The 26,447-nt window shown below is 42.8% G+C and overlaps 1 protein-coding gene across 9 annotated transcripts in view; it reads left to right on the top strand.

The window, feature by feature from the left end:
* Positions 1-26,447, top strand: part of ANKS1B (ankyrin repeat and sterile alpha motif domain containing 1B) — a 1,301,363-nt gene that overhangs the window by 1,244,599 nt on the left and 30,317 nt on the right. For all 9 annotated transcript variants that reach the window (XM_011934483.1, XM_011934518.1, XM_011934476.1 and 6 more), the window contains 3 exons: positions 9,068-9,079; positions 9,993-10,079; positions 18,458-18,595. In XM_011934483.1, coding sequence (XP_011789873.1) covers positions 9,068-9,079; positions 9,993-10,079; positions 18,458-18,595 — 237 coding nt within the window. The remainder of the gene's footprint in view (positions 1-9,067; positions 9,080-9,992; positions 10,080-18,457; positions 18,596-26,447) is intronic.

Genomic DNA, 26,447 nt, shown 5'->3' with positions numbered 1-26,447 from the left:
GTCCACTTTTTGATGGGGTTGTTTGTTTTTTTCTTGTAAATTTGTCTGAGTTCTTTGTAGGTTCTGGATATTAGCCCTTTGTCAGATGAGTAGATGGCAAACATTTTCTCCCATTCTGTAGGTTGCCTGTTCACTCTGATGGTAGTTTCTTTTGCTGTGCAGAAGCTCTTTGGTTTAATTAGATCCTATTTGTCAATTTTGGCTTTTGTTGCCATTGCTTTTGGTGTTTTAGACATGAAGTCCTTGCCCATGCCTATGTCCTGAATGGTGTTACCTAGGTTTTCTTCCCTAGAAAGCTTAAGAGCACCAACTATCTTATTCCATATTGTCTTCAAACCCCAATTCTCTTTCTTATTTTTTATTGCTCTTGTTGCTAGCTTTTCTCCTATATAACACCCTCACTACTTCACATCACTGAAAGATTTCCTGGGCTGCTTCATTCTTTAATTCCCACTTGTCTCAAGCTCTTTCTAAACATGTTGATTGATTGAGTCTCTTGTCATTGGCCCAGATATATTGATCCACTGAATGTTCGTTGTTGCAACTACCGTTTTCCTGCCATCATAACAAGTAGGCTGGAGAGTGTTCAGTTATGCACACAGATTTCAATTTTGTTTCTGCTCTCTTTGGCCAGCACTTTGCTTTGGAGAGGGACTTCCTAAGTGAGAGCATCCATCCTCAGAGTAACAATAACAGCTGGCTGGGCAAGGTGGCTCACACCTGTAATCCCAGCACTTTAGGAGACCGAGGCAAGAGGATCTCTTGGGGCCAGGAGTTTGAGACCAGCTTGTTCAACATGATAAGACCCCCATCTCTACCAAAAAAAGATATTGTTTTTAAACAATAATAGCTAAAATCTGTTGATGTTCACTACATGCTAGGCACTGAATTATCCTGTGCAGTCCTCACAACTCTAAAATGTAGATGCTATATTAACATACCTGTTTACAGATGAGGTAACTAAGACCCAGGGAGGTTGAGTACCTAACCACACAGCGAGGAAGGAATGGAACTAAGCCAGGAATCCAAACATACTGTCATGTGCTCTCATTTGCTGACAACTGCCCCTTGCCTCCCAGAAGAAGGAGCTCCTCAGTGGGTCCCTGGATAAGCTCAAGATGGCTTATCACGCACACCCCCAAAAAACACAGAAGTTGCACTTATAAGTGATAGATTCAAACAGTGTGTTTTTTCACACATTTGCATTTGGCATTTTTAATTAAAATCATACGTTTTTAAAATTTTATTTTATTACAGAAACAATGCACATTCATTACTATCCACTTCTAAAATAGAAATACAGGAAGGAGAAATAAAAACAACTGTGATTTTACCACCTAGAAGTGGTAAATTCCTCCCTGTTAACATCTGATGCTTGTGTAATCCTCCAGACCAACAATTTATGCATTTGTAGGTACTATTTTTCTAATAAGGGGAAATATTGCACACCCACTGTTTTATCATGTATTTTAAACACAATAATACATTTTGAAATATTTTTATTCCTATACATATTCATCGCCAATATTGTTTGTGGTGGTTGATTACAATATTCCAATCCATAGTTGAACCAAGCTTATTTAACCAGTTCTCCTCATTGGTCATTGGGTCATTTCTAATTTTTTTAAATGATAACCAGTACTATGCGTAACACCCTTTACCTAACTAAATCTTTTGCAATTGATTTATTTCCTTAGAATGAGCCACTAGATTTGGAATGGCTGGATCAAAGGGTATACACACTGTGAAACTTTGGATAACTATTCCCAAATTGCCTTCCAGAAAACTTGTTCCAGATTACACTCCCAGAGACAGTACAGAAGCCCATGTTCATGTTTGCCTGTCACAACTCTGAAGAGCATGTGCTTAATTTGAGGGAGAATGGGGAACTAAATAAAAAACTATCTATCTTCATCTTCAGCGTGACCCCTGATCTTATTAATTCTATCGTTGTTATTAATGAGTTATTAACTCTGTCGCCCAGGCTGGAGTGTGGTGGTGCAATCTTGGCTCACTGCAATCACTGCCTCCCAGGTTCAAGTGATTCTCCTGCCTCAGCCTCCCAAGTAGCTGGGATTACAGGCGCCTGTCACCACGCCCAGCTGATTTTTTAATTTTTAGTAGAGACAGGGTTTTACCATGCTGGCCAGGCTAATCTTGAACTCCTGATCTTCAGTGATCTGCCCATCTTGGCCTCTCAGAGTGCTGAGATTAGAGGCGTGAGCCACTACACCTGGCCAACATCTATTCTAGATGCAACTCTTGAATCTGTCCTTATGAACTGAACTCTTTGTTTTATGTGAAGAATGTTTTATCCATTCACAGTCCCTGAGAAACCATGAAGAATTAAATGATTCTTGTTAATTGCTCTCAAGACCAAGAGCTGTAACTTAATGCTAACTAAGGATTTTTGGAAATCACTTGTCAAATGGAGAGCAGTGTGTTTTGATAAAGTAGCTTCTTTCTGAATTAATGTAGGATGCAGTACAGCGAGTTTACATGTATAGCAGCAGAGAACGGTTCTGACAGTAACTTTCAATCAAACTGATCGACCGCATTTTTAGAGCAGTAGTTCTCAAAGTATGATCTCAGATATGCAGCATCAGCAGCAAATAGAAATGGAGGGCATCGCTTTGTGCTGTGCCAGACTTGGGCCCCAGAGCATGCGAGTTACACAGGCAGTACAACGGCCATGTCATATGCAGGAGGTGTGGTTTCAATGGCTGCTTGCCCACTATCTGTTCTTATCACCTGGTTTTAGTTTCTGTATTCCCTCAGCCTTTGTGCCAGAGCTCCTGTGACCAGAAAAGTACTTGGAAGGTCATTTAGCCTCATTAATGACAGATGAGAACCCAAACTATTTTTAAAGATGACTAGAGGGGGAAACTTCCCAGCTGCCCTTAGGAATCCTTCTACCCTCTCAAGAAGCCTTTTCTTCTTAATGCTTGCAATTTGAGCCACTTTGCTGTTGCAGAAATGAAGATCTAAGCCTTGCCTCCTTAAGACTGAAAACTCTCACGATCTTCTTTTTTTTTTTTTTTTCTGGAGATGGGGGTTTCACCTTGTTGTTCAGGCTGGTCTTGAACTCCTGACCTCAGGTGATCCGCCCACCCCGGCCTCCCAAAGGGCTGGGATTACAGGTGTGAGCCACCACGCCCAGCCAAAATCTTTCAAGTTTTCTCCACCCCATAGGAATGTCTTGGTAACCCTCTAATCACATTTGTGGTCCCCCTGCAAGCTTCGCAAGGCCTCCTTGCTGGCTGTGGGTACCAGAGCTCTCTGAAAGTTTGCTGAGCTCTTAGAGTGTTGAGAAACTGGCAATGTGCTTGTTTTTTTTTTTTTTTTTTGGAGATGGAGTCTTGCTCCGTGGCCCAGAGTCTCGCTTTTTCGCTCAGGCTGGAGTGCAGTGGTGCGATCTCGGCTCACTGCAACCTCCACCTCCTGGGTTCAAGCAATTCTTCTGCCTCAGCCTCCTGAGTAGCTGGGACTACAGGCGCCCGCCACCATGCCTGGCTAATTTTTTGTATTTTAGTAGAGATGGGGTTTCACCATGTTGCCCAGGCTGGTCTCGAACTCCTGAGCTCAGGCAATCGGCCCACTTCAGCCTCCCTAAGTGCTGGGATTACAGGCGTGAGCCACCGCGCCCAGACCATGGTTCCTTATAATGCTGGCTACATGGTTGTTATGATACATTAATTCACTGGCCTGTTCCTTTAACAGTCATAGATTTCAGCAACTGTTAGATCGAATCCTATGAAATTGCTGGTACTTAGCCATTCTTGACTTGAAAAATGGCTACTTCATAGGGCTCAATGTAAGACTATGTGCTGGTCATTATGGTAAAGACAAATCAAGAAAGGTATGAGCAGTCCTCAAGGAACTCCCCATAGGGAAGCAAGCACACCACACTAAGATCCAGGACAGTGCACGGGAAAAGTGGCAGAGAGGGGAGCAAGAGGAAAGCCATCCTGTCAGCCTGGGAGACTGTGGAAGCCTTTCCCCAGAAAGTAGCCTTTAAGCTCAGTTTCAAAGGGTGAGAGTTCATTTCAAATTGCTGATTGGTGGTCTGCTTTTTATCTCTTGTAATCCCACAACCTAGCTAGTTTCACTGCCTACAAAATCACCACAATAATGCTTATTTTGTGTGTGTTTTTTAATCATTTGAAAGTCACTTAGGGCTACCAAACATAATTGCTTGATCCTATTTTAATTTACTTGCTGAAGTGGAATATAATAATTAAGCTTTGAATCTAACTAAGGAAGATATTATATGCCAAAATTAATAGTTATGACTCAGGACTGAATATCTAACTAGAAAGCATTCTCAGGATAGCTCTGTGTAGGTTAAAAATATACTGTAAGTTGGATGGCAACAGACCATCCGGAAATCCCTTCCCCAGCCTGTGCTTCAGATACGCTGGGAGCAATCGGGGTATTGTAAGAATGAAGGGTTGGTGGCATCCTCTCCACGTTAGCCTCACTGTTTGCCCTGTCTCTCAGAACATTAACACCACTCCAGACTCAAAGAGCATTACAGCTCACAACTGAAGTTATCCCCATCATAAACCCCTCTGCTTTCATTCACACTCGGAAAAGTCATGCTCTGAAATTAGAGTTTGTGCACTCTGAAAAGGGTATCTCCATACTATTGATTCTGCATTCAAAATGGAAAACCTACTTATTTTCAGAACATGCTTTAAGGCAGTAATAAAGGCACCAATGATGATTTCTGACCTGATACCAAGCCGTTCATAACTTAAAATTAAAAAGGAAAAGAAGAAAGAGGGTTCTTTCTCTTGGTGATTTCAAAATCTCTTCTTTTTAAAAATACTCTAAAAGCATTCAATTACTTACTAAGAACAGTATTTCAGGTGGCCACCTCCAGATATGAAATTCTGATTCCTATTTCTGTTTAATGGTTATAGACAATATAAACTCAAGTGCTTAAAGAGAAGACTGCCTTTGAATTTAGGATTCAAATGTTGCATTGTATTTTAGGTTTCAGAAACATAACATCTCTATATAACTAAATATCGTTTCTCTTGGAATAATAAAAGTATGATCATCTTAATTTGGGAAATTGTGAACAAAATACATTTGAATATCACTATAATGCTTTTTGCAGGCAAGCAAGATGCTGTAAAAATTAAGATAATTTGGGGCCTTACCAAGGAGTATTTAGCTGCTTAGGTACTCAGAGGTCTTCAGTATAAAGTAGTCTCTTCTGTAAAGCTGGCTCTGAAGGGGGGTAAATTTGAGGACACTGGGAAACCTGAAAAATGCCACAAAGAGCATGGCATTGGGAAAAGCAACTAGAAACAAAAGAGAAGGGTAACAGAAGGTTCGCCTTGAGCATCTTTCACTGGAGAAATGGGCCTGAAGTAGAGAGTTCTGTTTATACAAATCAATAAAGCTTGAATTTTTAACAGAAACATATGGGAGTATTAATGATACAGACACCCAGCAGAGCATGCAGATAGATGGGTCATAGAAACCAGTGTTGCCTGAGAGCACGTGCTCAGTAACCTGATGTTCAGAGTAGGCACCTTCGTCCCTGGGAAGGAGAAAAGAATGACAATCAGAACACTGAAGAGAAAATGAGGAGGGAGGGACCTCGACTGCCTGTGATTGGACTGAAGCCCCGTGCTCACATTTTGATGTCTGTAAAGCCTTCATAAATGAAGTGGGCGCTTATTAGATTTCTTGCCTCCCAGATTAGACTCCCTGAAGACTCAATAACTTTGATCTTTGCCTTTTTTCTTTTTCTTTTTGAGATGGAGTCCCACTCTGTTGCCCAGGCTGGCTGGGGAGATTGGCTCACTGCAATCTCCGCTTCCCGGGTTCAAGTGATTCTCCTGCCTTAGCCTCCTGAATAGCTGGGATTACAGATACCCACCACCATGCCCGGCTAATTTATTTATTTTTAATAGAGACGGGGTTTCGCTATGTGGGCCAGGCTTGTCTTGAACTCCTGACCTCTGGTGATCCTCCCACCTCAGCCTCCCAAAGTACCAAGATTACAGTCATGAGCCACCACGCCTAGCCTCTTTGCCTTCTTTCTATGCATTTTCATCTTTTGCTAAAATTATGTATGAAAAGACCTCTTTGGAAACGCTTGTCGAAGTACACCATCAGAAAACCCCTTTAAAAGACGATGGATTCTTAATCTCTTGTAGGGAGTATAAATGCCTTCAAGGAGGGGCTCTACCTGGAAGATTTCCCACCCTCCCTTAGAACTCCGTGGCTGGTCAGGATCCATCAGCTTCTTGTCAAATGACTCAATGGAGAGAGCAGTGCAGTTTGGGCTCCAGATTGGAAAGCATGGCCACCCCCAGCACTGCCATTCATAGAGGCCTGTGCATAGTGCTGCCTCCAGTTAGGAGAGCAGAGATTCATGGGACCCATGGAAGAAAAAGAAATGACTATACTTTGTCTTTTCTTTTCTTCATTCAACTTGGCCGAGCATCTGATGTGGAATCTTTGTACCATGACAGGAACCACCACTGAAGCCTTCATGTCAGGTCAAAAGCTTGTGTCCTGACCTGCCTGTTGCTCCAGGTCTGCTTCCTTTCACTGGCATCCATTGCACAACTCACTGCATTCCCCTCTTCAGCTGCTGCCACCATTCTCTTGAAGCTATTCTTAATGAAATCAGCAACAATTTTTTCTTGTTGCAAAAGCCAAGGATTCTGCCCAATAAGCCCAGTGAAAGTAGCAGCTCCTGTGTGTGCCAGCCACTGTGGTAGGCATACTGTTTTAGGGCTTGTTAGTCCTCATGGCATGGGGCACTGCTCCTACCTTCTAAGCCCTCTCCTCCTTGGCTTCTGTGATACTGTGTTGGGGACATCTTCCAGCTTCAATTCCAGTCGTTCATTAGCTCTTGTTTCTGCCCCACCCCTTGGGATTTCATCTTCCCCTAAGTTGTGTCCTTCTCCCTTTTCTTGTTCACTCCTTAAACCACCTTGTCTGCTCCCATCTCCTTGGCCACCCATGTATGGGGGTGGATTTCCAGGTCTGATTCTCATTTCTCATTTCCTACTGGACCTCTCCACCTGCTTATCAAACTGAGCATGTGCAAAAGCATTTCCATTATACTTATGCAAAAACACTTTCCCCTCCAGTATTCCTTATCTCAGTAGCTTCTTCATCTATGGCATCCTCCCACCCATTCATCTTCCATGGCAGATCAATCAACAGAACCTTTAAATTCTTCCTTATCGACATTGTGTCTCCTCCTCCTGTTCTTCAATGCCTCTACTTCAACTCAGGTGCTTAGGGTCTCTCTCTCCTTTGGATTTGCACAATAGCTTCCTCACTCCCTGTATCCAGCCTGTAGATCTTCCAGTCCCTCCTTCATAAACAACCACCAGAACAATCTTTCTGCAACACAGGTCTGATTGTGTCACTCTCTAGTGAAAAGCTTCCAATGGACCCTAACTTGTCAGAGTAAGTCACAACCTTCCAAACCGACTCTACCACTCTTATCTCCACCAGTTACCCAAACCCACCACATTCTCATTTCTAGGCTTCTGTGCAGTTATTAGTTCTGCTGCTAAAACAACCTCTTTTGGCCTCTTTGCCACTTGGAAAATGCTTATTCATCAAGAGTCAGCTCAGTCACCCCAGCAGGCTGTCAGGTCTTTCGAATGAATGAATGAAGACTGGCCCCACTCTGTCATGCAAAGTAATGCTGTTTTTATTCACTATCCTGGAGGCATGTTGTTCACATTGCTCCTGTCACATTTGTCAGCATTGTAATTGTGGCTGTTCTTCCTATCAGACCTAGCAGGCATGTTCATGAGTGGCCCCTGGGCTGCCTCTTCCTCTTCTTCTCCCATGGCAGACATCATTCCCAGCCCTCTTTTCTTCTGAGCTCTGACACAGCTCAGAATCTGTCTCAACACAGTACTTTCAGCAGACTGGTGTTTGCACACAGTTTGAGGTCTGTTTGCCATCCCTGAACTAGACTCAAGCTTTTCCAGTGACAAGCACAGTGGTTGCCTAAAGTGACAACTCAATTGCTGAACAAATAACAAATGGATTTTCATCTGAATATTAGCTATATATTGCTTTGCATTACAGATAGATCTGTCCAGGAGAATGGATTCATGACAAAAGATAAGTGAGGTGATTTACCAAAATCCACTGTGACACTTTGCAGAAAATTTTTCACATATGCATTCAGTTATTCAAACTATCGCCTGGGCTGCCTAGCCCTCCCTCTTTACAGAGTTCAGCCACCGCATTGCCTTAAAATCAACACATTGCGTATGATTTCTTCTAGCCTGTCTTTGATGTGTCTTGCACGTTTTTAAGAAGTGGTTGGAAGAAGCATTAAAACAAGTTTCTAATCTTATATTTTATTTTCATAATCTCTCTTTTTGGCAATCACAAAGGAAAACCGATGCGTCCAGGGAATGTTAAAACTGATTAAAAAGCACTTCAAGAGGGTTGCTTTTTCACATACTGTATAAAACAACAAATACTAAAGAACAATACTTTTAGTAATCCATTGTCTTTGAAACAGTGTAGTAGCTCTCAAAAAGACGTTGTGTCAAAAACAATCAGGAAAATGTGAAACACCCCTTTCATGGCTCAACTAAAAGATGCAATCGAAGTCTCATCATTGAGTTCAATGAGTTTCACTCACACTATCCAATTAAAAGCCTTCTTGAATTCTAGCCGCATTCCAGAATTTAAAACTAGAAAATTGGGAAATATAAATGAAGAAATCAAGGAAGTTTCTATTTTTTCCTGATTCCCTTAATAGACATAAGACAGCCAGTTGTTGAAAGCTCGAAGTGGAAGTTTCTTGTGTGTCAGTCCTGAGACTGTGCAGTGCAGTAAACAGAATGATGAGAAATAGAAAGAAAGGGGCCTGTGAAAGCCTGCAGCATTTCTGAACTAACAGTAGCACTGCATCTGAAGCCTATTCTTTTGTGGCGTCTTTTATTTTTTAATGAATTTATACTGTTGGTGAATTATTGAAATGGTTTCCTCTCTCTCACCTTTTATGTGTTTTCTCTCCTATTATGTTCCCATCTGTCTTAACTGGAAAATCCACCAGGCTAACTGTCAGGTAGGTTCTTCTGGATGTTTAGTGTGATTATTAATAGTATACATAGAGGGCAATGAAGTAAACAGACTGCTGGTGACTGGTGATGAATGAGAAAGCTAAACAGGAAAGGCACATACTCAATTATAGAGAAACTTTTTGCAGATGCATAAAACTGTACAAGCTGCAAACTCCAAGCACATTCAGCCAGTGTGAACATCTATGACAAGAACCTGGCCTAAGGGCATGTAGCAGCTCTCAGTGATAAAGTAGGTTACCTGGGCTGTCCAGTGTTTAGCTGTGGCTCAAAACCCGGACTGCTCCTGGAGGGCTTCATTGTTCTAGAGTATCATTACATCCTGTGTAGTCACAAGTGATTCTGCTGTAAATATAATATCAGCATTTTTGGATTCGGTCCAGTTCAAGAACAATACATAGTGATGTATTTCACATCCCTATTTTAAGTGTACATCCAAGCATTCTCTGTGCCTTGAAGAATGAAGGTAACTAGGAAAAGCCGGGGTGCATATATTTTGTTAATGTTGAATGCATCCTTGGAGTTAAGTCTGACGTGGTGTAAATCTTGTGAAAAGAGTGGTCACTTGAAATTGCAGTAGGAGACAGACCTCTTCATTCACCCTTTAGTGTCAGGGAAAAGAAGTACTCCTTCATCCACACAAAGTCGCGGAACAAGCTCTTTTTAGTTCCTCAAGGGCAAGACAGATAACTTTATAAGCCCAAAGTATAGCTCAACCCAAGAGAGGAGAAGCAAACATTAAAATTAGAGTGTGCGTGGTGTGTATCTGATTGTGTGTGTGTGTGTGTGTGTGTGTTGTTTTTAATTTGAGCTCATCTTTATCTTTTGGGAGGAAAAATTATGTGCTTCAGTTGCCACGCAACACAAACTGCTCTAACAGCTTTCTAATTTTAATTTCAGAAGTCTACAGAGCAAATGAAGAAGGTCCCTACTATTATTCTTTCTGTTTCATATAAAGGAGTCAAATTTATTGATGCAACAAATAAGGTAAGTACCACACCTCTCGCTGGTTTAAACCAGATGCAGTCTTGAGAATATGATCTAAAATCCTTTGCTTCCTATAATTTAAACCAGCATTCTCCACTTTAATCATGCCATTCCCTCAACCTTCATGCTTCCTACATATACCTACAGATACACGCTCATGTACACACACACATACACTTTCATACATACAGAAAGGCACCAATTGGGGGAAGGGCTTGATCTGGGGTTTCTATAAATATTGCGCTTTCACTTTTTCATGATGCTTTCTCTATTAGACTGTGGCCACTTATTATCTAGCATGTCCCTTTGGATCTGGACAACACTGAAAAAGAAGACAAAAATCACTTGTAGATTGAAAAGTCAACAATGTCATCACTCCTCCATCAGAGGAGATGTTACTAGATAAAGGGCTAGAACATTTGTCTTTATTTATCTAGATATATATATCTATGTCTTTTCTGTTGATAATTTTCTCACTTTTTAATTTTATAACTACATTTAATTCCCAGCCTCTGAGATGGGAGAGAGTTTCAGCTGTATTGTTGCCTTTCTTTCTTTCTCTCTCTCTCTCTCTCTCTCTCCTTCCTTCCTTCCTTCTTTTTCTTTTCTTTCCTTCCTTCCTTCCTTCCTTCCTTCTTTTCTTTCTTTCTTTCTTTCTTTCTTTCTTTCTTTCTTTCTTTCTTTCTTTCTTTTTCTTTTCTTTCCTTCCTTCCTTCCTTCCTTCTTTTCTTTCTTTCTTTCTTTCTTTCTAGATGGAGTCTCACTCTGTGGCCTAGGCTGGTGTGATCTCGGCTCACTGCAAGCTCCACCTCCCAGCCTCAGCCTCCTGAGTAGCTGGAACTACAGGCGCCCACCACCATGCCCAGCTAATTTTTTGTATTTTTAGTAGAGACAGGGTTTCACCATGTTAGCCAGGATGGTCTCGATCTCCTGACCTTGTGATCCACCTGCCTCAGCCTCCCGAAGTGCTGGGATTACAGGCGTGAGCCACTGCACCCAGCCTCAGCTGTATTGTTTTCTTAAGAGACACAATCAGAAAAGCAGCCCAGGCCATGCTGTGGCTCTGCTGTGACTTCTTCCTCACAGTGGGAATAGTTTGTGGGCTGTGATGTCAAGTGTGGTCAGCGGGGTTGCATTTTACTGAAAAAGCATTCCTTTCTTGACAAAGACAACAGCGTCCTGGTGCTGAAGTGGAAAGCTTGGGTGACCCTTGTCCCTCTCCTCAAACTCAAAGCTGACTTGCTTCTCCTAACAAAACCCCAAATGTTCATGTGTTTTATTCCTGCATCCTTTCAACTAATCAAGTACAGAAGGAGGGTAAAAGAGGTGATTACTATTGGTGAATGCTGGTTTTTCTCTGGACCTCTCACCCAGACCTCCCACCTGGACCTCCTCCATTTTGGAGAAAGGGAACAGAAATCGTGAAACAGGTGAACTTAAGAAACAGCAACTTAGGGCCAAGGCAACTGGATTTAGGTACCAGGGAAAAGTCTCACGGGCAGTGACTTTTTGGTGTCTGTATTAAACCCCAGCATCTGAATAGGAAGTTTGTCCAATCGGTTTTCTGTAACGAAAGAGGTTGTTGTTTCAGTAGTTAGATAAACCCAAGTTTCCCAAATCTACTTGGGAAAACAACCTCACAGTTATAGAAAAAGTTCCGAAACCCAGGCAAAAAGCATATAACCAGCATCATTATGCTGACCAATAATATCAGCATAATGGTGATTCCAGCTATGCAAAATATTGTTGATGGTTGTTGACAGATAATAATTGTGGAGACTCACATGAGAACAATGCCAATCGATTTGCTTTTTTATTTCTTGGAAGCATCTTTAGTTCCTGGTATATAAAATTACTTTAACCTTAAATTATAGTCAGTTGGTTTTAAAAGTTCTAACACTTTATGGAACATATTATAGAATGGCACAGATACCATTGCTATTGCTGTATCTAAATCTTAAGAAAGACTTTGGCACCTGGATTTTTTTTTTTTTCTAAATTGGAGAAACTCCCTCTATTCCATTTATGCTTGTAAAGCTTGAATAGCTGTATATTTTCAGTGGATGAATTTGACACTCTCTTAGATGAACAACTTTAGCAGACTTGGATTCTGACCATTTCTAAACAAGTGGCATTTGCCCTGAGAAGTTCCTGCAGTCCTAAGTTGGTCATTTCATGATGCTGGGGGTATGGCTGGATACAGCTGTATTAATAACATTCTCTCTAACCCGCTCTTCACAATCAGAGGAATGAAGGAGAGCTTGCCAGTTTCACTGTATGTTGCTTACTAACACGTCAAGGGACACAGAAGTTGATGCTCCTGTACCTCAAGGAGATACTTCTGCTTCAATTGCCAATAGTTAGATGAGTTATCCATAAACCTCTGCTCACTGATGACTACTCTTGGAAGCAAAAGCACAGAAAGATATGCAAAAGATAATTCTGTGTAAATAAAGATGCTAAATAAAGGAGGACAGCAGATTTTTTCAAATCCTTGCAGTGTGGTCCTCAACATATTTTCAGAATCTAGAGCAAAGGCAAAGTACCTATGTTGGTGGCAAGTGGAGCCAATCTGTGAATGTATGACAACATATGCTTTTAAAGGAATTGGAGGATGTTAATTTCAACTGACTCTACAGGGTCCACATCCCAGTGACCTGTGAGGTAGCTGATCTCCCCCAGTATGACAGTGGGTAGGGAGAGAGTGAGTGACTCAGGGCAGTAGTCTAGTAGTTGCTGTGTAGGGAGCCAAAGGAGAGAGATTGTGTTTAGAAGGATAGAAGAAAGAAATACTGGAAGGCCGTATTGGTGGAGTGTGACTGGGTGAGGCTGAGAAACACTACCACCAGCCAGGGCGGGAGGACTGGCTTCAGAAGGGGCAGAGGATCCACAGTTGAAGGATCATCTTCAAGTTGTGGTGTGAAAGGAACCATGCCCAGACACCTAGATTCTAGCAGTGTCTGCAAGGACGCCTATGTTTGCCACTTTGTTCTAGAGCAAAGAGCACAGCAGAAAAGGAGCAGATTGATAAACTCCAGAGTCCTGCTTTCTGTTTTCACCAAGGATTTCCCCCACTGGGCAGTGTTGTGTCAGTGAGCCACTTTTATGTGAAGCAAAGGACTTGTAATATACAAGCATATTTAAAGATCTCATCATTTCAGGTACTAGAGGCCACTAGGCCTGGAATTCAAGCGATTCTCGTGCCTCAGCCTCCCGAGTAGCTGGGATTACAGGGGCGTGCCACCATGCCCAGCTGATTTTTGTATTTTTAGTAGAGACGGGATTTTGCCATATTGGCCAGGCTGCTTTCAAACTCCTGACCTCAGATAATCCACCTGTCTCAGCCTCCCAAAGTGCTGGGATTACAGGTGTGAGCCACTGCGCCCAACCTACTGTTCATATTTTATGTTTTCGTGGTACTTTATTCTTCAACAGTGCTCTCCTAACCTTGCATCTCTTACCCCTGCCCTGGTCAGAGAGAGGGTTGTTTAATTTGCCCTGGGCAGCTGGAGACCTGAAGGCCTCAGTCCCTTGGTTCAATGCTGCCCTGCAGTCACACAGCCTGTTGGTCATGAAGAACGACTCAAACTTGATTTTCAACCTCCCTAACCTGACGCTTTTTCTGTTACTCCACAGCTACCTTCCACGAATTAGTTTGAAGTGCAATGGATAATTCATTGTGTGTTAATTACTCTTCCCTTCCTGTGAGCCCCCATTAGACTCTGTGAAAGATGAACCCTCCTTGAAGCATTTCTTTCCTTTGATTCTAATAAATAAATGGGTTTGGCTGAATTCATGGGAAAGGGTTAGAGGCCTAGTTATAAACTCATAAATGTATTGCCTAGCAACTTAGGAAATGAATTGAATCACTAATCCTGATTTAAGAAGGAGGAAGCAGAAAGCGATCTTGAATTAAAAGTGGAACTTGCAATAGATTTAGCACTAAAGTGTTTTAGATAAATCACCTCAGCCTTCTGTTGATCAATAGCCCAAAGGTTGCTGTAGCAGGGAATTCTGCCTGCAGAACTGCAACTGTTTAGTAACAGACCCTTCTTCAGGTTGGCGGGGGGCGGGGGAGGTTTTCCGAGAGGAGACACGGTTTCTACATTCAGTGCTCAGCTGGGGAGCAGGTTGCATTTTGCCTTCCTGTGCTGACTCCCTCCTCAGTCTTCCCATCTGGCTAAATTAAAAATGATGCAGTGCCAGGGTTTGTTTTTTGCTTTCATTGTTGTTTTGTTTTTTGAGTTTTTAAAAATTATTTTGGAATGCCAGTTTTAAACAAGGCCTATGCTATTTTGGGGGCACAAAATACTTTGGAACATTTGCCTGAACAAGTGCCTGTTGTTTTGGGGTTTTTTTTATGTTGTTTTTTTTTTTTAAGAGACAGGGTCTCGTTCTGTTGCCCGGGCTGGAGTGCAGTGGCGCCACCACGGCTCACTGTAACCTCAAACTCCTGGGCTCAAGTGATCCCCCAACCTCAGCCTCCAGAGCAGCTGAGACTACAGGTATGCACCACCACACCTGGATAATTATTTAAATTTTTTGTAGAGATGGGATCTCGCTATATTTCCTAGGCTGGTCTTAAACTCCTGGCCTCAAGCAATATTTCTGCCTCAGCCTCCCAAAGCACTGGAATTACAGACATGAGTCACTGTGGTGGACCTCCCATTGTTTTTTTATAGCAAATACTCCTAAGAAGCTTGGAGACAAATTAAGGCCATGTTAAGCACCTGTGCTGTTCTCAGCATCACGTGCCCGACAGGGCATCACCAGTTAGCTCTTGGTCTACACTGTTGGACCCGCCCTGGAGGGAATACTGCAGTCTCCTCACTCAGGAAAAGCCCGGCCTGATGAGGAGATGCAGGAGAAAGGTCCCACCTGTCGGGGCTCAGATTGAAGGCAGTGGCGAGAGGCAGATTTCTAGGCTGCATCACTTCATCACCACATGCCCTTCTCAGAACCACCATATGAGTTAGCTGGACCCGAGAATCCTGTCCTACCCCTACCAGCAAGACACCTCTTCAGCTCTTTCTCACCATGATGGAAAACAACAGACAGGAAAAGCCATCTCTCCCTGTTGAAGGGTGCTACACTGCCAGAATTTCTATCCCCAAGAAGAGGCAGGAGGAGCCCCTTGCCAGTTCTTCTCTTGAGCCTTTTAAAGCTTTAGTCTTCTTAAAACGCGCTTAGAAATGGAGGCTGATGAACATGTGAGGAGTCCAGTTTTCAGCTGAGGTGCATCACCTGTACCTCTTCATGACATCACTTTTTAATTTGTGGAAAAGCCACTCATAAATGCATGACAGGAGGTGCAAAGAATGTCTTCCTCTTTGGCTTCTTGTCCAAGGAGGACGTCTACCATCTAGTCTCCATACAGTCTACAACTGTAGTATCCTTGGCCTTGGATTCGTCCTGCATGTAGATAACTGGCTTCACCATTCTGCACAGGTAGACGATGCAGAGTGATGGCAGTATTTCAGTAGTGACATCCCAGGTCCTCACCCCATTCTGGCATTGGCAATATATCACAAAGGTCTGTTCAAAAATATCTGCCTCCATAGGCTTATCAATACAAATTCAAGAGCATCTTTTAAGTGCCAGTTAGGATGACCACAGTGATCAGTTATTCCTACCTGAATATGGAATATTTTTACTAGCATGCACTTTCCTTCTAGCTTAGACAATGAGAATAGAGTAGTAGAAGTTTCCACAGTTGGAGAGGAGGCTGATTTTGGAACATGCAGCATCACAGAGATCAGGCCTCCTTGGGCAGCTAAAAGACAGTCCTGGGCTCCTGGGGAATAGAGAACAGGTGGGACTAGGCCAGGCACAGTGGCTCACACCTGTAATCCCAGCACTCTGGGAGGCTGAAGCAAGTGGATTGCTTGAGCCTAAGAGTTGGAGACCAACCTGGGAAACATGGCAAAACCCCGTCTCTACCAAAAGAAAAAAAAAAAAAAGAAAATAAGCCAGCCTGGTAGTGCACACCTGTAGTCCCAACTACTCAGGAGGCTGAGGTGGAAGATTGCTTGAGCCTGAGAAGTTGCAGTGAGCTGACATGGTGCCACTGCACTCCAGCCTGGGCAACAGAGCAAGACCCTGTCTCAAAAAAAAAAAAGAGAAAGAGAAGAAGAAGAGGGCTCCAGAAAATTCAGGGGTCAGCAAAGACAGAGGAGGAGAGAGCAGCAGAGATATGCTTTTCCTCCTTTGCAACTTTACCCCTGGCCACAATGCTGCCATGCACCACTGGAAATTGTCAAGAGTAGCATCCCATGAGTTGGCAAGATTCAGGGAGTTCAGTGCAGTAAAAATCACAGAGCACTTTTCATTTCCCAAGAAGTGGATCTACCTTGAGATCTTGCAAAAGATCTCCAGAACACAAAATGCCAACTTAATAAAAGTTGAAGCATCTATTTCCTGTGACAGTGCCTCCTGGACGGGTGAGACCAAATCCACCCAGGCTTCCCAGGGTGCCCCCAATCAAGATAATGGCAGAGACTCCCACAGCACCTCACATTGCACCTTTTTCTCATTTTAACATTCATTTGAAGACTCACCCATCCCTAATTTGGTTTTCTACTTGAAAGAATGCTATCTGGATGCCAGAAAAGGATCATCACCTTCTAGTTTGAAACTTATCTTGCAATAGAATGTTACTTGTTTATGGGATTCCAATTGCAATTTGAGTTATTTTTTGACAGAGTACTGCATGTAATGTCAACACACAAGACCACGGTGAAAAATGTCTTAATTTAATTTTCTTTTGCGAGTTTTAATTCTGTAATTGCCTCCGAACCACTCAGCTTGGTTAAGTGAGGGACATGAAGTACTTGCTGGGGCTGCTGGCAGGGAAGGACACTTTGTAAGCATTTTTAGGCATTGATGGCTGTACACGGAACACTGTATTGCCGACAGGTTTTTTAAGACAGCGCGATTAAAAAGTAATTAGAGTAACTAAAGCATTGAGGGTTTTAGATCTGTGACAACTGCAAAAAAACATAAATGGGATATTATAAGATAAAAAATGATTGCACGATTACGTGAATTTTTTTCTTTTTTTCTTTTTAAACACATCTATGTATCAAAAGAAGTTTCTAGCAGGGTTTGCAGCCAAGCGGCTTCATGGTTATTTTGTGCTTCAGGACAAGGGTACTTCAACCTTTCTCCCACTGGGGAAGAAGGCACAAAGAGATGCTAGAGAGGAAAAAACGCGATTCTTTTTAAGCCAGTAAGAGGGAGATGGAGACGATGAAGGACATTGCAATGCGTTTCAAAGAGCCTGAGCTCCACAGTCAGACAACCCTAAATTTCAGTCCCACCCCAGCACCTGCTCTGCATAAGGCACTTAAATTCTTTGAGTACTGGTTGCTTCACCTGTGAAGTAATAGTGGTAGCAACAGCACCACTTCCTAATTATACACAGTGGATGTAGTTAGGAAGGTGTTTATATAGCCACAGGGCCCAGATCAAGCAAGGCATCCAAGGCCTGAATGTTGCAGTGTGGTTTCTCTTATCAGGCCCCTGCACCTTAGTTTCCATGGAGAAAGCACCTTGAGGCTTCCACCTGCCTGCTTCCTTCAGTACCTGCCCTCGCTCTGAGGGAGGAGGAGCAGGACACAAGAACAATGTGCAATCTTGATGGCAAGGGATTTGAAGAGCCTCGTTGGGTCAGATCTCTTCTCACATAGAGAAAACGACAGATGCTTCCTTCCATACAGAATTAGCAGAAAGCAGTGCTGCACAGCTACAGGTGGACATGGGGAATGGAAAGTCAAATGCTTAGTAATTACTGTTATTTTTTAAAGTGGAGGCTGGACGTGGTGACTCACACTTGTAATCCCAGCACTTTGGGAGGCCGAGGCAGGCAGATCACCTGAGGTCAGGAGTTCAGGACCAGCCTGGCCAACATGGTGTAAACCCCGTCTCTACTAAAAATACAAAAATTAGCCAGGTGTGGTGGCATACGTGTGTAGTCCCAGCTACTCGGGAGGCTGAGGCAGGAGAATTGCTTGAACCTGGGAGTAGGAGGCTGCAGTGAGCCAAGATTGCACCACTGTACTCCAGGGGCAACAGAGTGAGACTCTTGTCTCAAAAAAGAAAAAAGTGGCCGCCATCCAGACTGCTTCCATGCATAGCACCTGGTGAGAACTGCAGCTCCAGGATATGACTGTGTTAGGTTGTTTTTAATTAAATGAAAATATTTCTTCCAGATCTGGCATTCATTTACCCACAGATAATACAGTGGACCACTTTGAGTGTTGCTAGTCTAGAACACTCCAGAAAGAAGGAAAGCAACTGCTTCCCAGGTTACTTCTCTTGGTTGTCAAATATGCTAGTTTGCAGAGGAAAACTATGATCATTTATGTCATTTCTTCCAGAACATAATTGCTGAGCATGAAATTCGTAATATCTCCTGCGCTGCCCAGGACCCAGAAGACCTCTCAACATTTGCCTATATCACAAAAGATTTGAAGTCCAATCACCACTACTGTCACGTGTTTACTGCCTTCGATGTGGTGAGTACCCACCCCCTTTTCACAGATTAAAGACTTTCCAAAATGGGCCTGGACTGTGTTGAAAGCCCAACTTATAGTTAACATGCTAGCTTGGCTTGTTTACCCAGTATTAAGATACATACCAAGTGTATTTGTTTGCTAGGGCTGCCATAACAAAGTACCACAAACCGAGGGGCTTAAACGGCAGAAATTCATTTTCTCACAGCTTCTGGGGGCCAGAAGGGCAAAACCAATGTGTCGGCAGGTTTAGTTTCTTCTGAGGCCTCTCTCCCTGCCTTGCAGATGGCTGCTGATATGGTTTGGCTATGTCCCTACCCAAATCTCACCTTGAATTGTAGCTCCCATAATTCCCACGTGTCATGGGAGGGACCCGGTGGGAGATAATTGAATCATGGGGGTGGGTCTTTTCTGTGCTGTTCTCGTGATAGTGAGTAAGTGTCACAAGATCTGATAGTTTTATAAATGGGAGTTCCCCTGCCTAAGCTCTCACTTGCCTGCCACCATGTAAGACGTGGCTTTGCTCCTCATTCACCTTTTGCCATGATTGTGAAGCCTCCCCAGCCATGTGGAACTGTGAGTCAATTAAACCCCTTTCCTTTATAAATTACTTAGTCTTGGGTATGTCTTGATTAGCAGCACGAGAACAGACTAATCCAGCTGCCTACTTGCTGTGTCCTCACGTCGCCTTTCCTCTGTGCTTGGATGTCTGGGTCCAAATTTCCTCTTCTTATAAGGACACCAGTCAGATTGCATCAGGGCCCACCCCAATGACCTCATTTTAACGGAATCACCATTTTCAGGGCACTATCTTCAAATATAGCCACATTCTGAGGTACTGCGTGTTAAGCCTTCAACATATGAATTTTGAGTGGGTCACAGTTCCACTCATAATACCAAGTACATTTTGGCAGACTAGGCTCTTCAGAGATTTTTCAATATTTTCGTTCTTCCATTCAACTTAGACCGCCAACCCTACCTAGTATCTCAACTGCATTACTCAACTACTAATTTCACTTTTCAGACTTGAGAAATTCCTTTGTTTCTCTGGCACCAAAACATAGTAAAGGTCTTACAGCCCCCTTGTCCCTCACTATGTCTGTCGGTTTCTCTAGTAGCCATTTCTAAGTACTAGGGCATAATAGGTGTGTTTGCATCATACAAATCTGCAGTCTTCTATATTGAATAGGAGTCACACTAGATACCTGCAGGTGGTAATTGGGAACTCCAAGGTTTGGCCCATATGCTCATTCAGAAATTAGTCTTGGCCGGGTGCAGTGGTTCACACCTGAAATCCCAGCACTTTGGAGGCCAAGGTGGGCAGATCACTTGAGCTCAGGAGTTGAAGACCAGCCTGAGGGACATGATGAAACCCCATCTCAACAAAAATGCAAAAAAAAAAAAAAAAAATTAGCACATGCCTGTAGTACCAGCTAACTGAGAGGCTGAGGTGGGAGGATCACCTGAGCCTGGGAGGTTGAGGCTGCAGCTCTGATCACACCACTGCACTCTAGCCCCGGTGACAGAGAAACCCTGTCTCAATTTTTTTAAAAAGTTACTCTTGGCCAGGCACAGCTCACCAGTACTTTGGGAGGCCAAGTTGAGAGGACCACTTGAGTTCAGGAGTTCAAGACCAGCCTGGGCAACACAGTGAGACTTTGTCTGTAGTAAAAGAAAAAAAAGAATTAGCCAGGTGTGGTGGTGCACACCTGTAGTCCCAGTTGCTCAGGAGGCTGATGAGAGAATCCATTGAGCCCAGGAGATTGAGGCTTCACTGAGCTATGATCGTGCCACTGCACTCCAGCCTGGGCTACAAAGCAAAACCCTGACTCAAAAAAAAAAAAAAAAAAAAAAAAGTCTTGTAGTGACATCCTTACAGGATTACACCACTTCCACTGATAGCCATACTTGTCATTAAACCTAAAAGACTAGCTCATATATTACTAATTTGGAAAATGAAAACAATGAAAAGAAACAACAAATGTTTCTTTAAGATTGATAGGCCCTTGAGGTAGTACAAATTGCTTGAGGATATCTCTGATATAGTATATTAATTTATAATCAGAAGAATTTGAAAATGCCACTTAAGTTTGATGATTCTGCTTTGCTCACTGAGTTTGAAATATACATATTTAAAGAATCAGGAATCACCTATTGATATATTCGTGAGAGGCCAGCCCCCAGTTCAATGTCATCGGTAGAAGACTGCCTGAAGCAACGTTTTTCCATTCTGATGAACACCTATAGGCCGAGGCCAACTGTAATCCAAAATCTACACCAGCCTAAGGTCCATGAGTCAGGCAGCTCATGCTCAGAGCATTTGTATCGTGCTACATGTTCCTCACCCCTTTTGGTTTTTAAACATTGAAACTGGGAAAGAATGATCATGGGCCTTTAAAAAGAAAAAATCCCTTCCATTTGCGGAGGCTTGAGGAGAGTAATATAAAAGTAGTATGTGGTAACAGTAAAGACTGCAAAGCAACGCCCTGCAAGGCTACTCCAAATATCTCAGGAAGCGTTTGTTTGCATGGGATTAAAGTGTTGATTAAAGCCATTTCATTCAGGGTTTACAAGGATGTGCAGTGTTAGGTTTCTGGTGCCTTAAACATAACTTGCAGTTCTTGTAAAATGGGATTGTTTCTTTATACAGTCAAATATCATCCTGTTCACATGTATTTTGGTTTATGTGAAACACCTTTCTCTATAGGGGTTGGATTGATGTCATGGAAAGAACGGAATACCAAAGTTCACATCCCAAATCAGCTATCTGTCTACTCCCTGGTCTTAGAGAAACTGCTGGACTTTTCCGAGTCCCAGTTTTCATAGCTAGAGAACAGAGACAAGAGTTTCTACCTTGCAGGTTTTTGCCAGGAGAGAAATGAAAGAACATATGTAGAGTGCTTCATAAATAACAGGTGTTCAGCATTTGTTCCTTCACCTCCTCCCTCTCCCTGCCTGCTGACGTCAGTTAACAGCCTGACCCTTTTTCTGCTAAAAGACATAAGATAGGTTTGTCAGATGTGTATTTATCTTCCAAAGTTTTCCTACTGCCATTATGAAAGGATTGAAAAAGTGGAAGCAATAGATAAACATTAAAATAGAAACAGCAGAAAGAAAACATTGATTCCACAAACCTTGTTGCCTCTAGACCGTGTTTGCGTTGAACATCAACATGAATATTCTGACACTTTTCAGGATCAATGCCTCCTTTTTCCTAAGTATTGCAGCATTTCTTTCAATAAATTGGTTTTTAAGGTAATATATAATTTGCCTTCATCAGAGTATCTAAAGCATTTTTCCACATCAAACTAAAACTGGTTTCTGTGGACTGTGTGCCCCCTTGAGTTTATTAGCTATATGTATACATATATGTGACACCAGAATACTGAGGTGAAATGTTGGGGGAAGAAATAGTCGACTGTTTAGTTTTATGATGAACCTCATATCCCCCATACACTTGGAAAAAACATGTAGAGAATTGCTTCAACATTTATCTTTTCATCCAGATGTCTGATTTAATGTAGACATTACTAGCTTAGGATTCTCATATCAGTTCCAAAGGACTTTCATCTTACACAGATCCTCCATTTTAATCTTCTCTAGGTGAACACAGTTCGTCAAATCTCAAAATTAGTAACAAAGGCCACCAGCCTTGACCGGAGACTTTGAGCAATTCTGAGATGCAACAAACTTCACTTACACTAAAAAAGGCTTCTTTGAGCATGGATTTTGTATCTTTATGTAGGGCAGTTCAATACCAGTCCAGTCTTGAAGCCTTAAAATGCTTTTGATATGAATCAGTCCCCTGGGCTGCCCCAAATGACAAAAAAAAAAAAAAAAAAACTAACTAAAGAATAACCTATAATACCTCAAATACACATTTAACCTTTTAGCTGAGTAAGTATGTATACATTTTTAATTGTGAAGTTACTGCTTTTTTGACCTTAAAGACCTTTCATGGGTCACGTGTTTTTATGTACTGTTATCACATATCCTATGTTTTTATCTGATATCATCAAGAAAATTCAGTGATGTTTAGGAGGTTTCCAGTTTATGGACAGTTAGATTTGAAGTTCAGAGCATTTTCTCATAGAAATTGTAGTCTGGGAAAGTAGGCCTGCAGCCCCCCCACAGAAGCTAGGATGTGAGCTTAACATAGTTTATGTTCTATGGGACTCTGTGGGGCCTTGAATGTGCTCAGATGCGAGCAGGAGGTGGAGCATGTGGGGCTTCTCAAGCTTATTTGACCATGGTAGCCTTTTTTTTTTTTCTTTTTTGAGACAGAGTCTCGCTCTGTCATCCAGGCTGGAGTACAGTGGCGCAATCTCAGCTCACTGCAAGCTCCGCCTCTCGGGTTCATGCCATCCTCCTGCCTCAGCCTCCCGAGTAGCTGGGACTACAGGCTCATGCTGCCATGCCCAGCTAATTTTTTGTATTTTGAGTAGAGATGAGGTTTCACCATATAAGCCAGGATGGTCCCGATCTCCCGACCTCGTGATCCGCCCACCTCGGCCTCCCAAAGTGCTGGGATTACAGAGACGGAAGCCACTGCACCCAGCCTTTTTTTATTTTTTTTTTTTGGAGAGCACCCCACAGGGGTAACCTTCTGCAGAACACATTTTGGAAAATGTTACATTTGATGATCTCTAAGCCTGTTTTTGTTGCTTGGAATCTACCATAAATTCAGCTTGTGATATTTTCAGTTTTAAATGATGGGGAGATGAAAATAAAAAGACTAGAGCAAAACAGAATTAGAGTTGTCAAGAAAAAAGCCAGTATATACCCACAGGCAAGCGCCAAGCCTTTTCTGTATTCTGGAGTCTACACTCCTGTTATTGTCGGAGCTGATTTCTAATCACATCCCTAACTTGCTGGGCCTGGAACACATCTCACCCACTGTAGAACCAAAGCTTCCCCTAACTTCACCTTCTAGGCAGTGAGAACTTGGGGAAGAGGGAACCATAGGGTGAGCAGAAAAGAAGGATGTGTTATGAGACTAGGAGTTGTGAGAGTTAAAAATGGACTCAGCTTTTCTCTCCTCTGCTCTTAAATGAGTGGAGAGAATTCTACACAAATGGAATTGCAAGAGAGGGAACGGGTATTTCAGTGGCCACCAGATCCCAAGGCTGAAGTGATGGTCCTCAGAAGGCCACTATAGGTGAGAGAGAGAGACAACCAAGGTAATTTCAAAACTGTTGTCTTCTGTATTTTATTTGCCAGTTATTCTAGATTTCTCAGTAACAGAGAGTTGACATAGGTCAACATAGAAAGATTTTGATGCATTCTCCATGGGAGTATCAGATTTGTATCAAATATCTGAGAAGAGCCTCATTCAATAGTTTTAAATGTTGAAAGGTGTTATTTCTTTTTAATAGCATTAAAAGCCATGGCTTTGCTGCCAGACCCTTGCTAATTCTTACTCCTCTGTAAAGAATATGTTTGCAGTCTTTGATATTTTTAACCATGCTCATTTTTCGCTTGCAACTCCCAAATCCTGTGCTCCTCGGTGTGCAGCACATGGCAAGGCTGAGACGGCCTCAGGAGTGCGTAGAGAATGTTGAAGACATGGTGCGGGGTGGGCGGGACGTGTGGGAGACGGAGCTCCCTCTTCCCTGTGCTTTCTTGGCTGAACGTGGGCCATGCGAGGATCTAAGCTGGAGAAACAGAAGTGACAAAACGCAGGAAAACATGGTCAGCCGACTGTGTGATCACCTTCTGTAGTACTCTCCCATCCATATGCACGAAGCTAGCCAAAGTGTGGGGCAAGAAAAACACTAGCGTCCACCACGTGGTCGTGATCAGTGATACCTACACCACTTCCAACTTTGGCTCTGCTATGAGTTTGCTTGTTGATTTTCTCATCAGTTTAATAACACTTAAATTCCTGGCTGGGCACAGTGGCTCATGCCTGTAATCCCCAGCACTTTGGGAGGCTGAGGTGGGAGGATCACTTGAGTCCAGGAGTTCAAGACCAGCCTGGGCAACATAGGGCAACCCTATGTCTACAAAAAAAAAAAAAATTTAATAAATAGCCCGGCATGGTGGCAGACACCTATAGTGCCAGCTACTCAGGAGGCTGAGGTGGGAGGATCGCTTGGGCCTGGGAGACATTGAGCTGTGATTGCATCACTGCACTCCAGCCTAGGCAACAGAGCAAGACTGTCAAAAAAAAAAAAAAAAAAGAAAGAATAAGAAAAATGTAAATTCTTGAGTGCTTTCTTAAATGCCAAGATTACTTCCATGGAGTAGTTTGAGGTCCCTGAAGAAAAATATGTATGGCTTATGTTGCAGAGATTGTCCCACAAAGTGAGAACTTAAAGATGCAAAAGAATTCTTGCTATTGTTGATGTTAGTTCACCTCTGACAACTGAATTAATATCATGGAGGCAGGTGATCTCTCTCATTCCGTTTCTCATTTTCTCCACCTGAAAATAGCCTTCAACGTATTTGACTGTGATACTGTGAAAAGAAATGGCAATATAAGAAAATGTCACAGTGCATAGAGCTCTTAAAAATTGAACTCAAACACTTTCCCTGGTTACTCTTCCACATACAAAGTGGCAACCTACAGGTAAAGTAGAAGCATTTCCCTGGCCCTGTTCAGCCAGCTGAAACTCATCAGCAAGTCAGCTGCAGGAAGGACGCAGCTCCTAAGAGTAGCAAATGGCCCTGATGGAATAAAAAAGATAGCATCCCATCCCAGTGGTCCTTCTACACTAACACCACCACCTCCCAAAAAAGAATAGATAAGTTAACAGTGCTGGGTTTCATTTATCCAGATCTCGTCTCCATTGGCATAAATCACTGAGAACTAACCAGGCCACAAAGACAAAGGTGGTTGGATATTCAGAGATTAATAATCTGTATTTCTTCTCATCCCTATTTTGGGGATGGAGAGACAAAGTTATCAGTGCCTTAAATTGATCCCATTTTTTTGTAAAGTTAGAAACCAGACATTCTGAAATTGTTTTCACAGATTGCTTTGCAGCATTTATGCATGTATTTGTTGTACACCCCACTTCTAAATAACTGTCAGTCAAGTGTCATGTTCAGGGGGTGGCCTTTAGAATCAGTCTGGTTTTTGAATCATAGATCTGTGCTCTTAGCCTCATAGTTTGGGCGGGAATGCCACAGGCCAGGCACAGTGGTTCATGCCTGTAATCCCAGCATTTGGGAAGCCAAGGAGGCCAGATCACCTAAGGTCAGGAGTCCCAGACTAGCCTGGCCAACATGGTAAAACCTTGTCTCTACTAAAGATACAAAAATTAGCCAGGCATGGTGGTGCACACCTGTAATCGCAGCTATTCAGGAGGCTGAGGCAGGAGAATCAATTGAACCTAAGACTGAGACAGGAGAATCACGCGAACCTGGGAGGCGGAGGTTACAGTGAGCAGAGATCACACCACTGCACTCTGCCTGGGAGACAGGATGAGACTCTGTCTCAAAAAAAAAAAAAAAAAAAGCCAGGAGCAGTGGCTCACGCCTGTAATCTCAGCACTTTGGGAGGCCGAGGTGGGTGGATCTCTTGAGCTCAAGAGTTCAAGACCAGCCAGGCCAGCATGGTGAAACCCCATCTCTACTAAAAATACAAAAATTAGCCAGGCGTGGTGGTACATACCTGTAATCCCAGCTACTCAGGAGTCTGAGGCATGAGGATCACTTGAACCAGGAGGTGGAGGTTGCAGTGAGCCAAGATGGCACCGCTGCAATCCAGCCTGGGTGACAGAGTGAGACTCTGACTCAAAAAATAAAAAAGAATGCCTCTAATCTTCAGTTTCCTAACCTGTAAAATAGAGATTATAATAGGATACCCCCTATGGTGATTGCAAGGATTAAACAAGGTGACACATACGCA

The sequence above is a fragment of the Colobus angolensis genome, unplaced genomic scaffold, assembly GCF_000951035.1.
Source record: "Colobus angolensis palliatus isolate OR3802 unplaced genomic scaffold, Cang.pa_1.0 Scaffold10, whole genome shotgun sequence".
NCBI classification, from domain to species: domain Eukaryota; kingdom Metazoa; phylum Chordata; class Mammalia; order Primates; family Cercopithecidae; genus Colobus; species Colobus angolensis.
The sequence above is the reverse complement of the archived record's forward strand: the minus strand, read 5'-3'. Positions and strand labels throughout refer to the sequence as shown.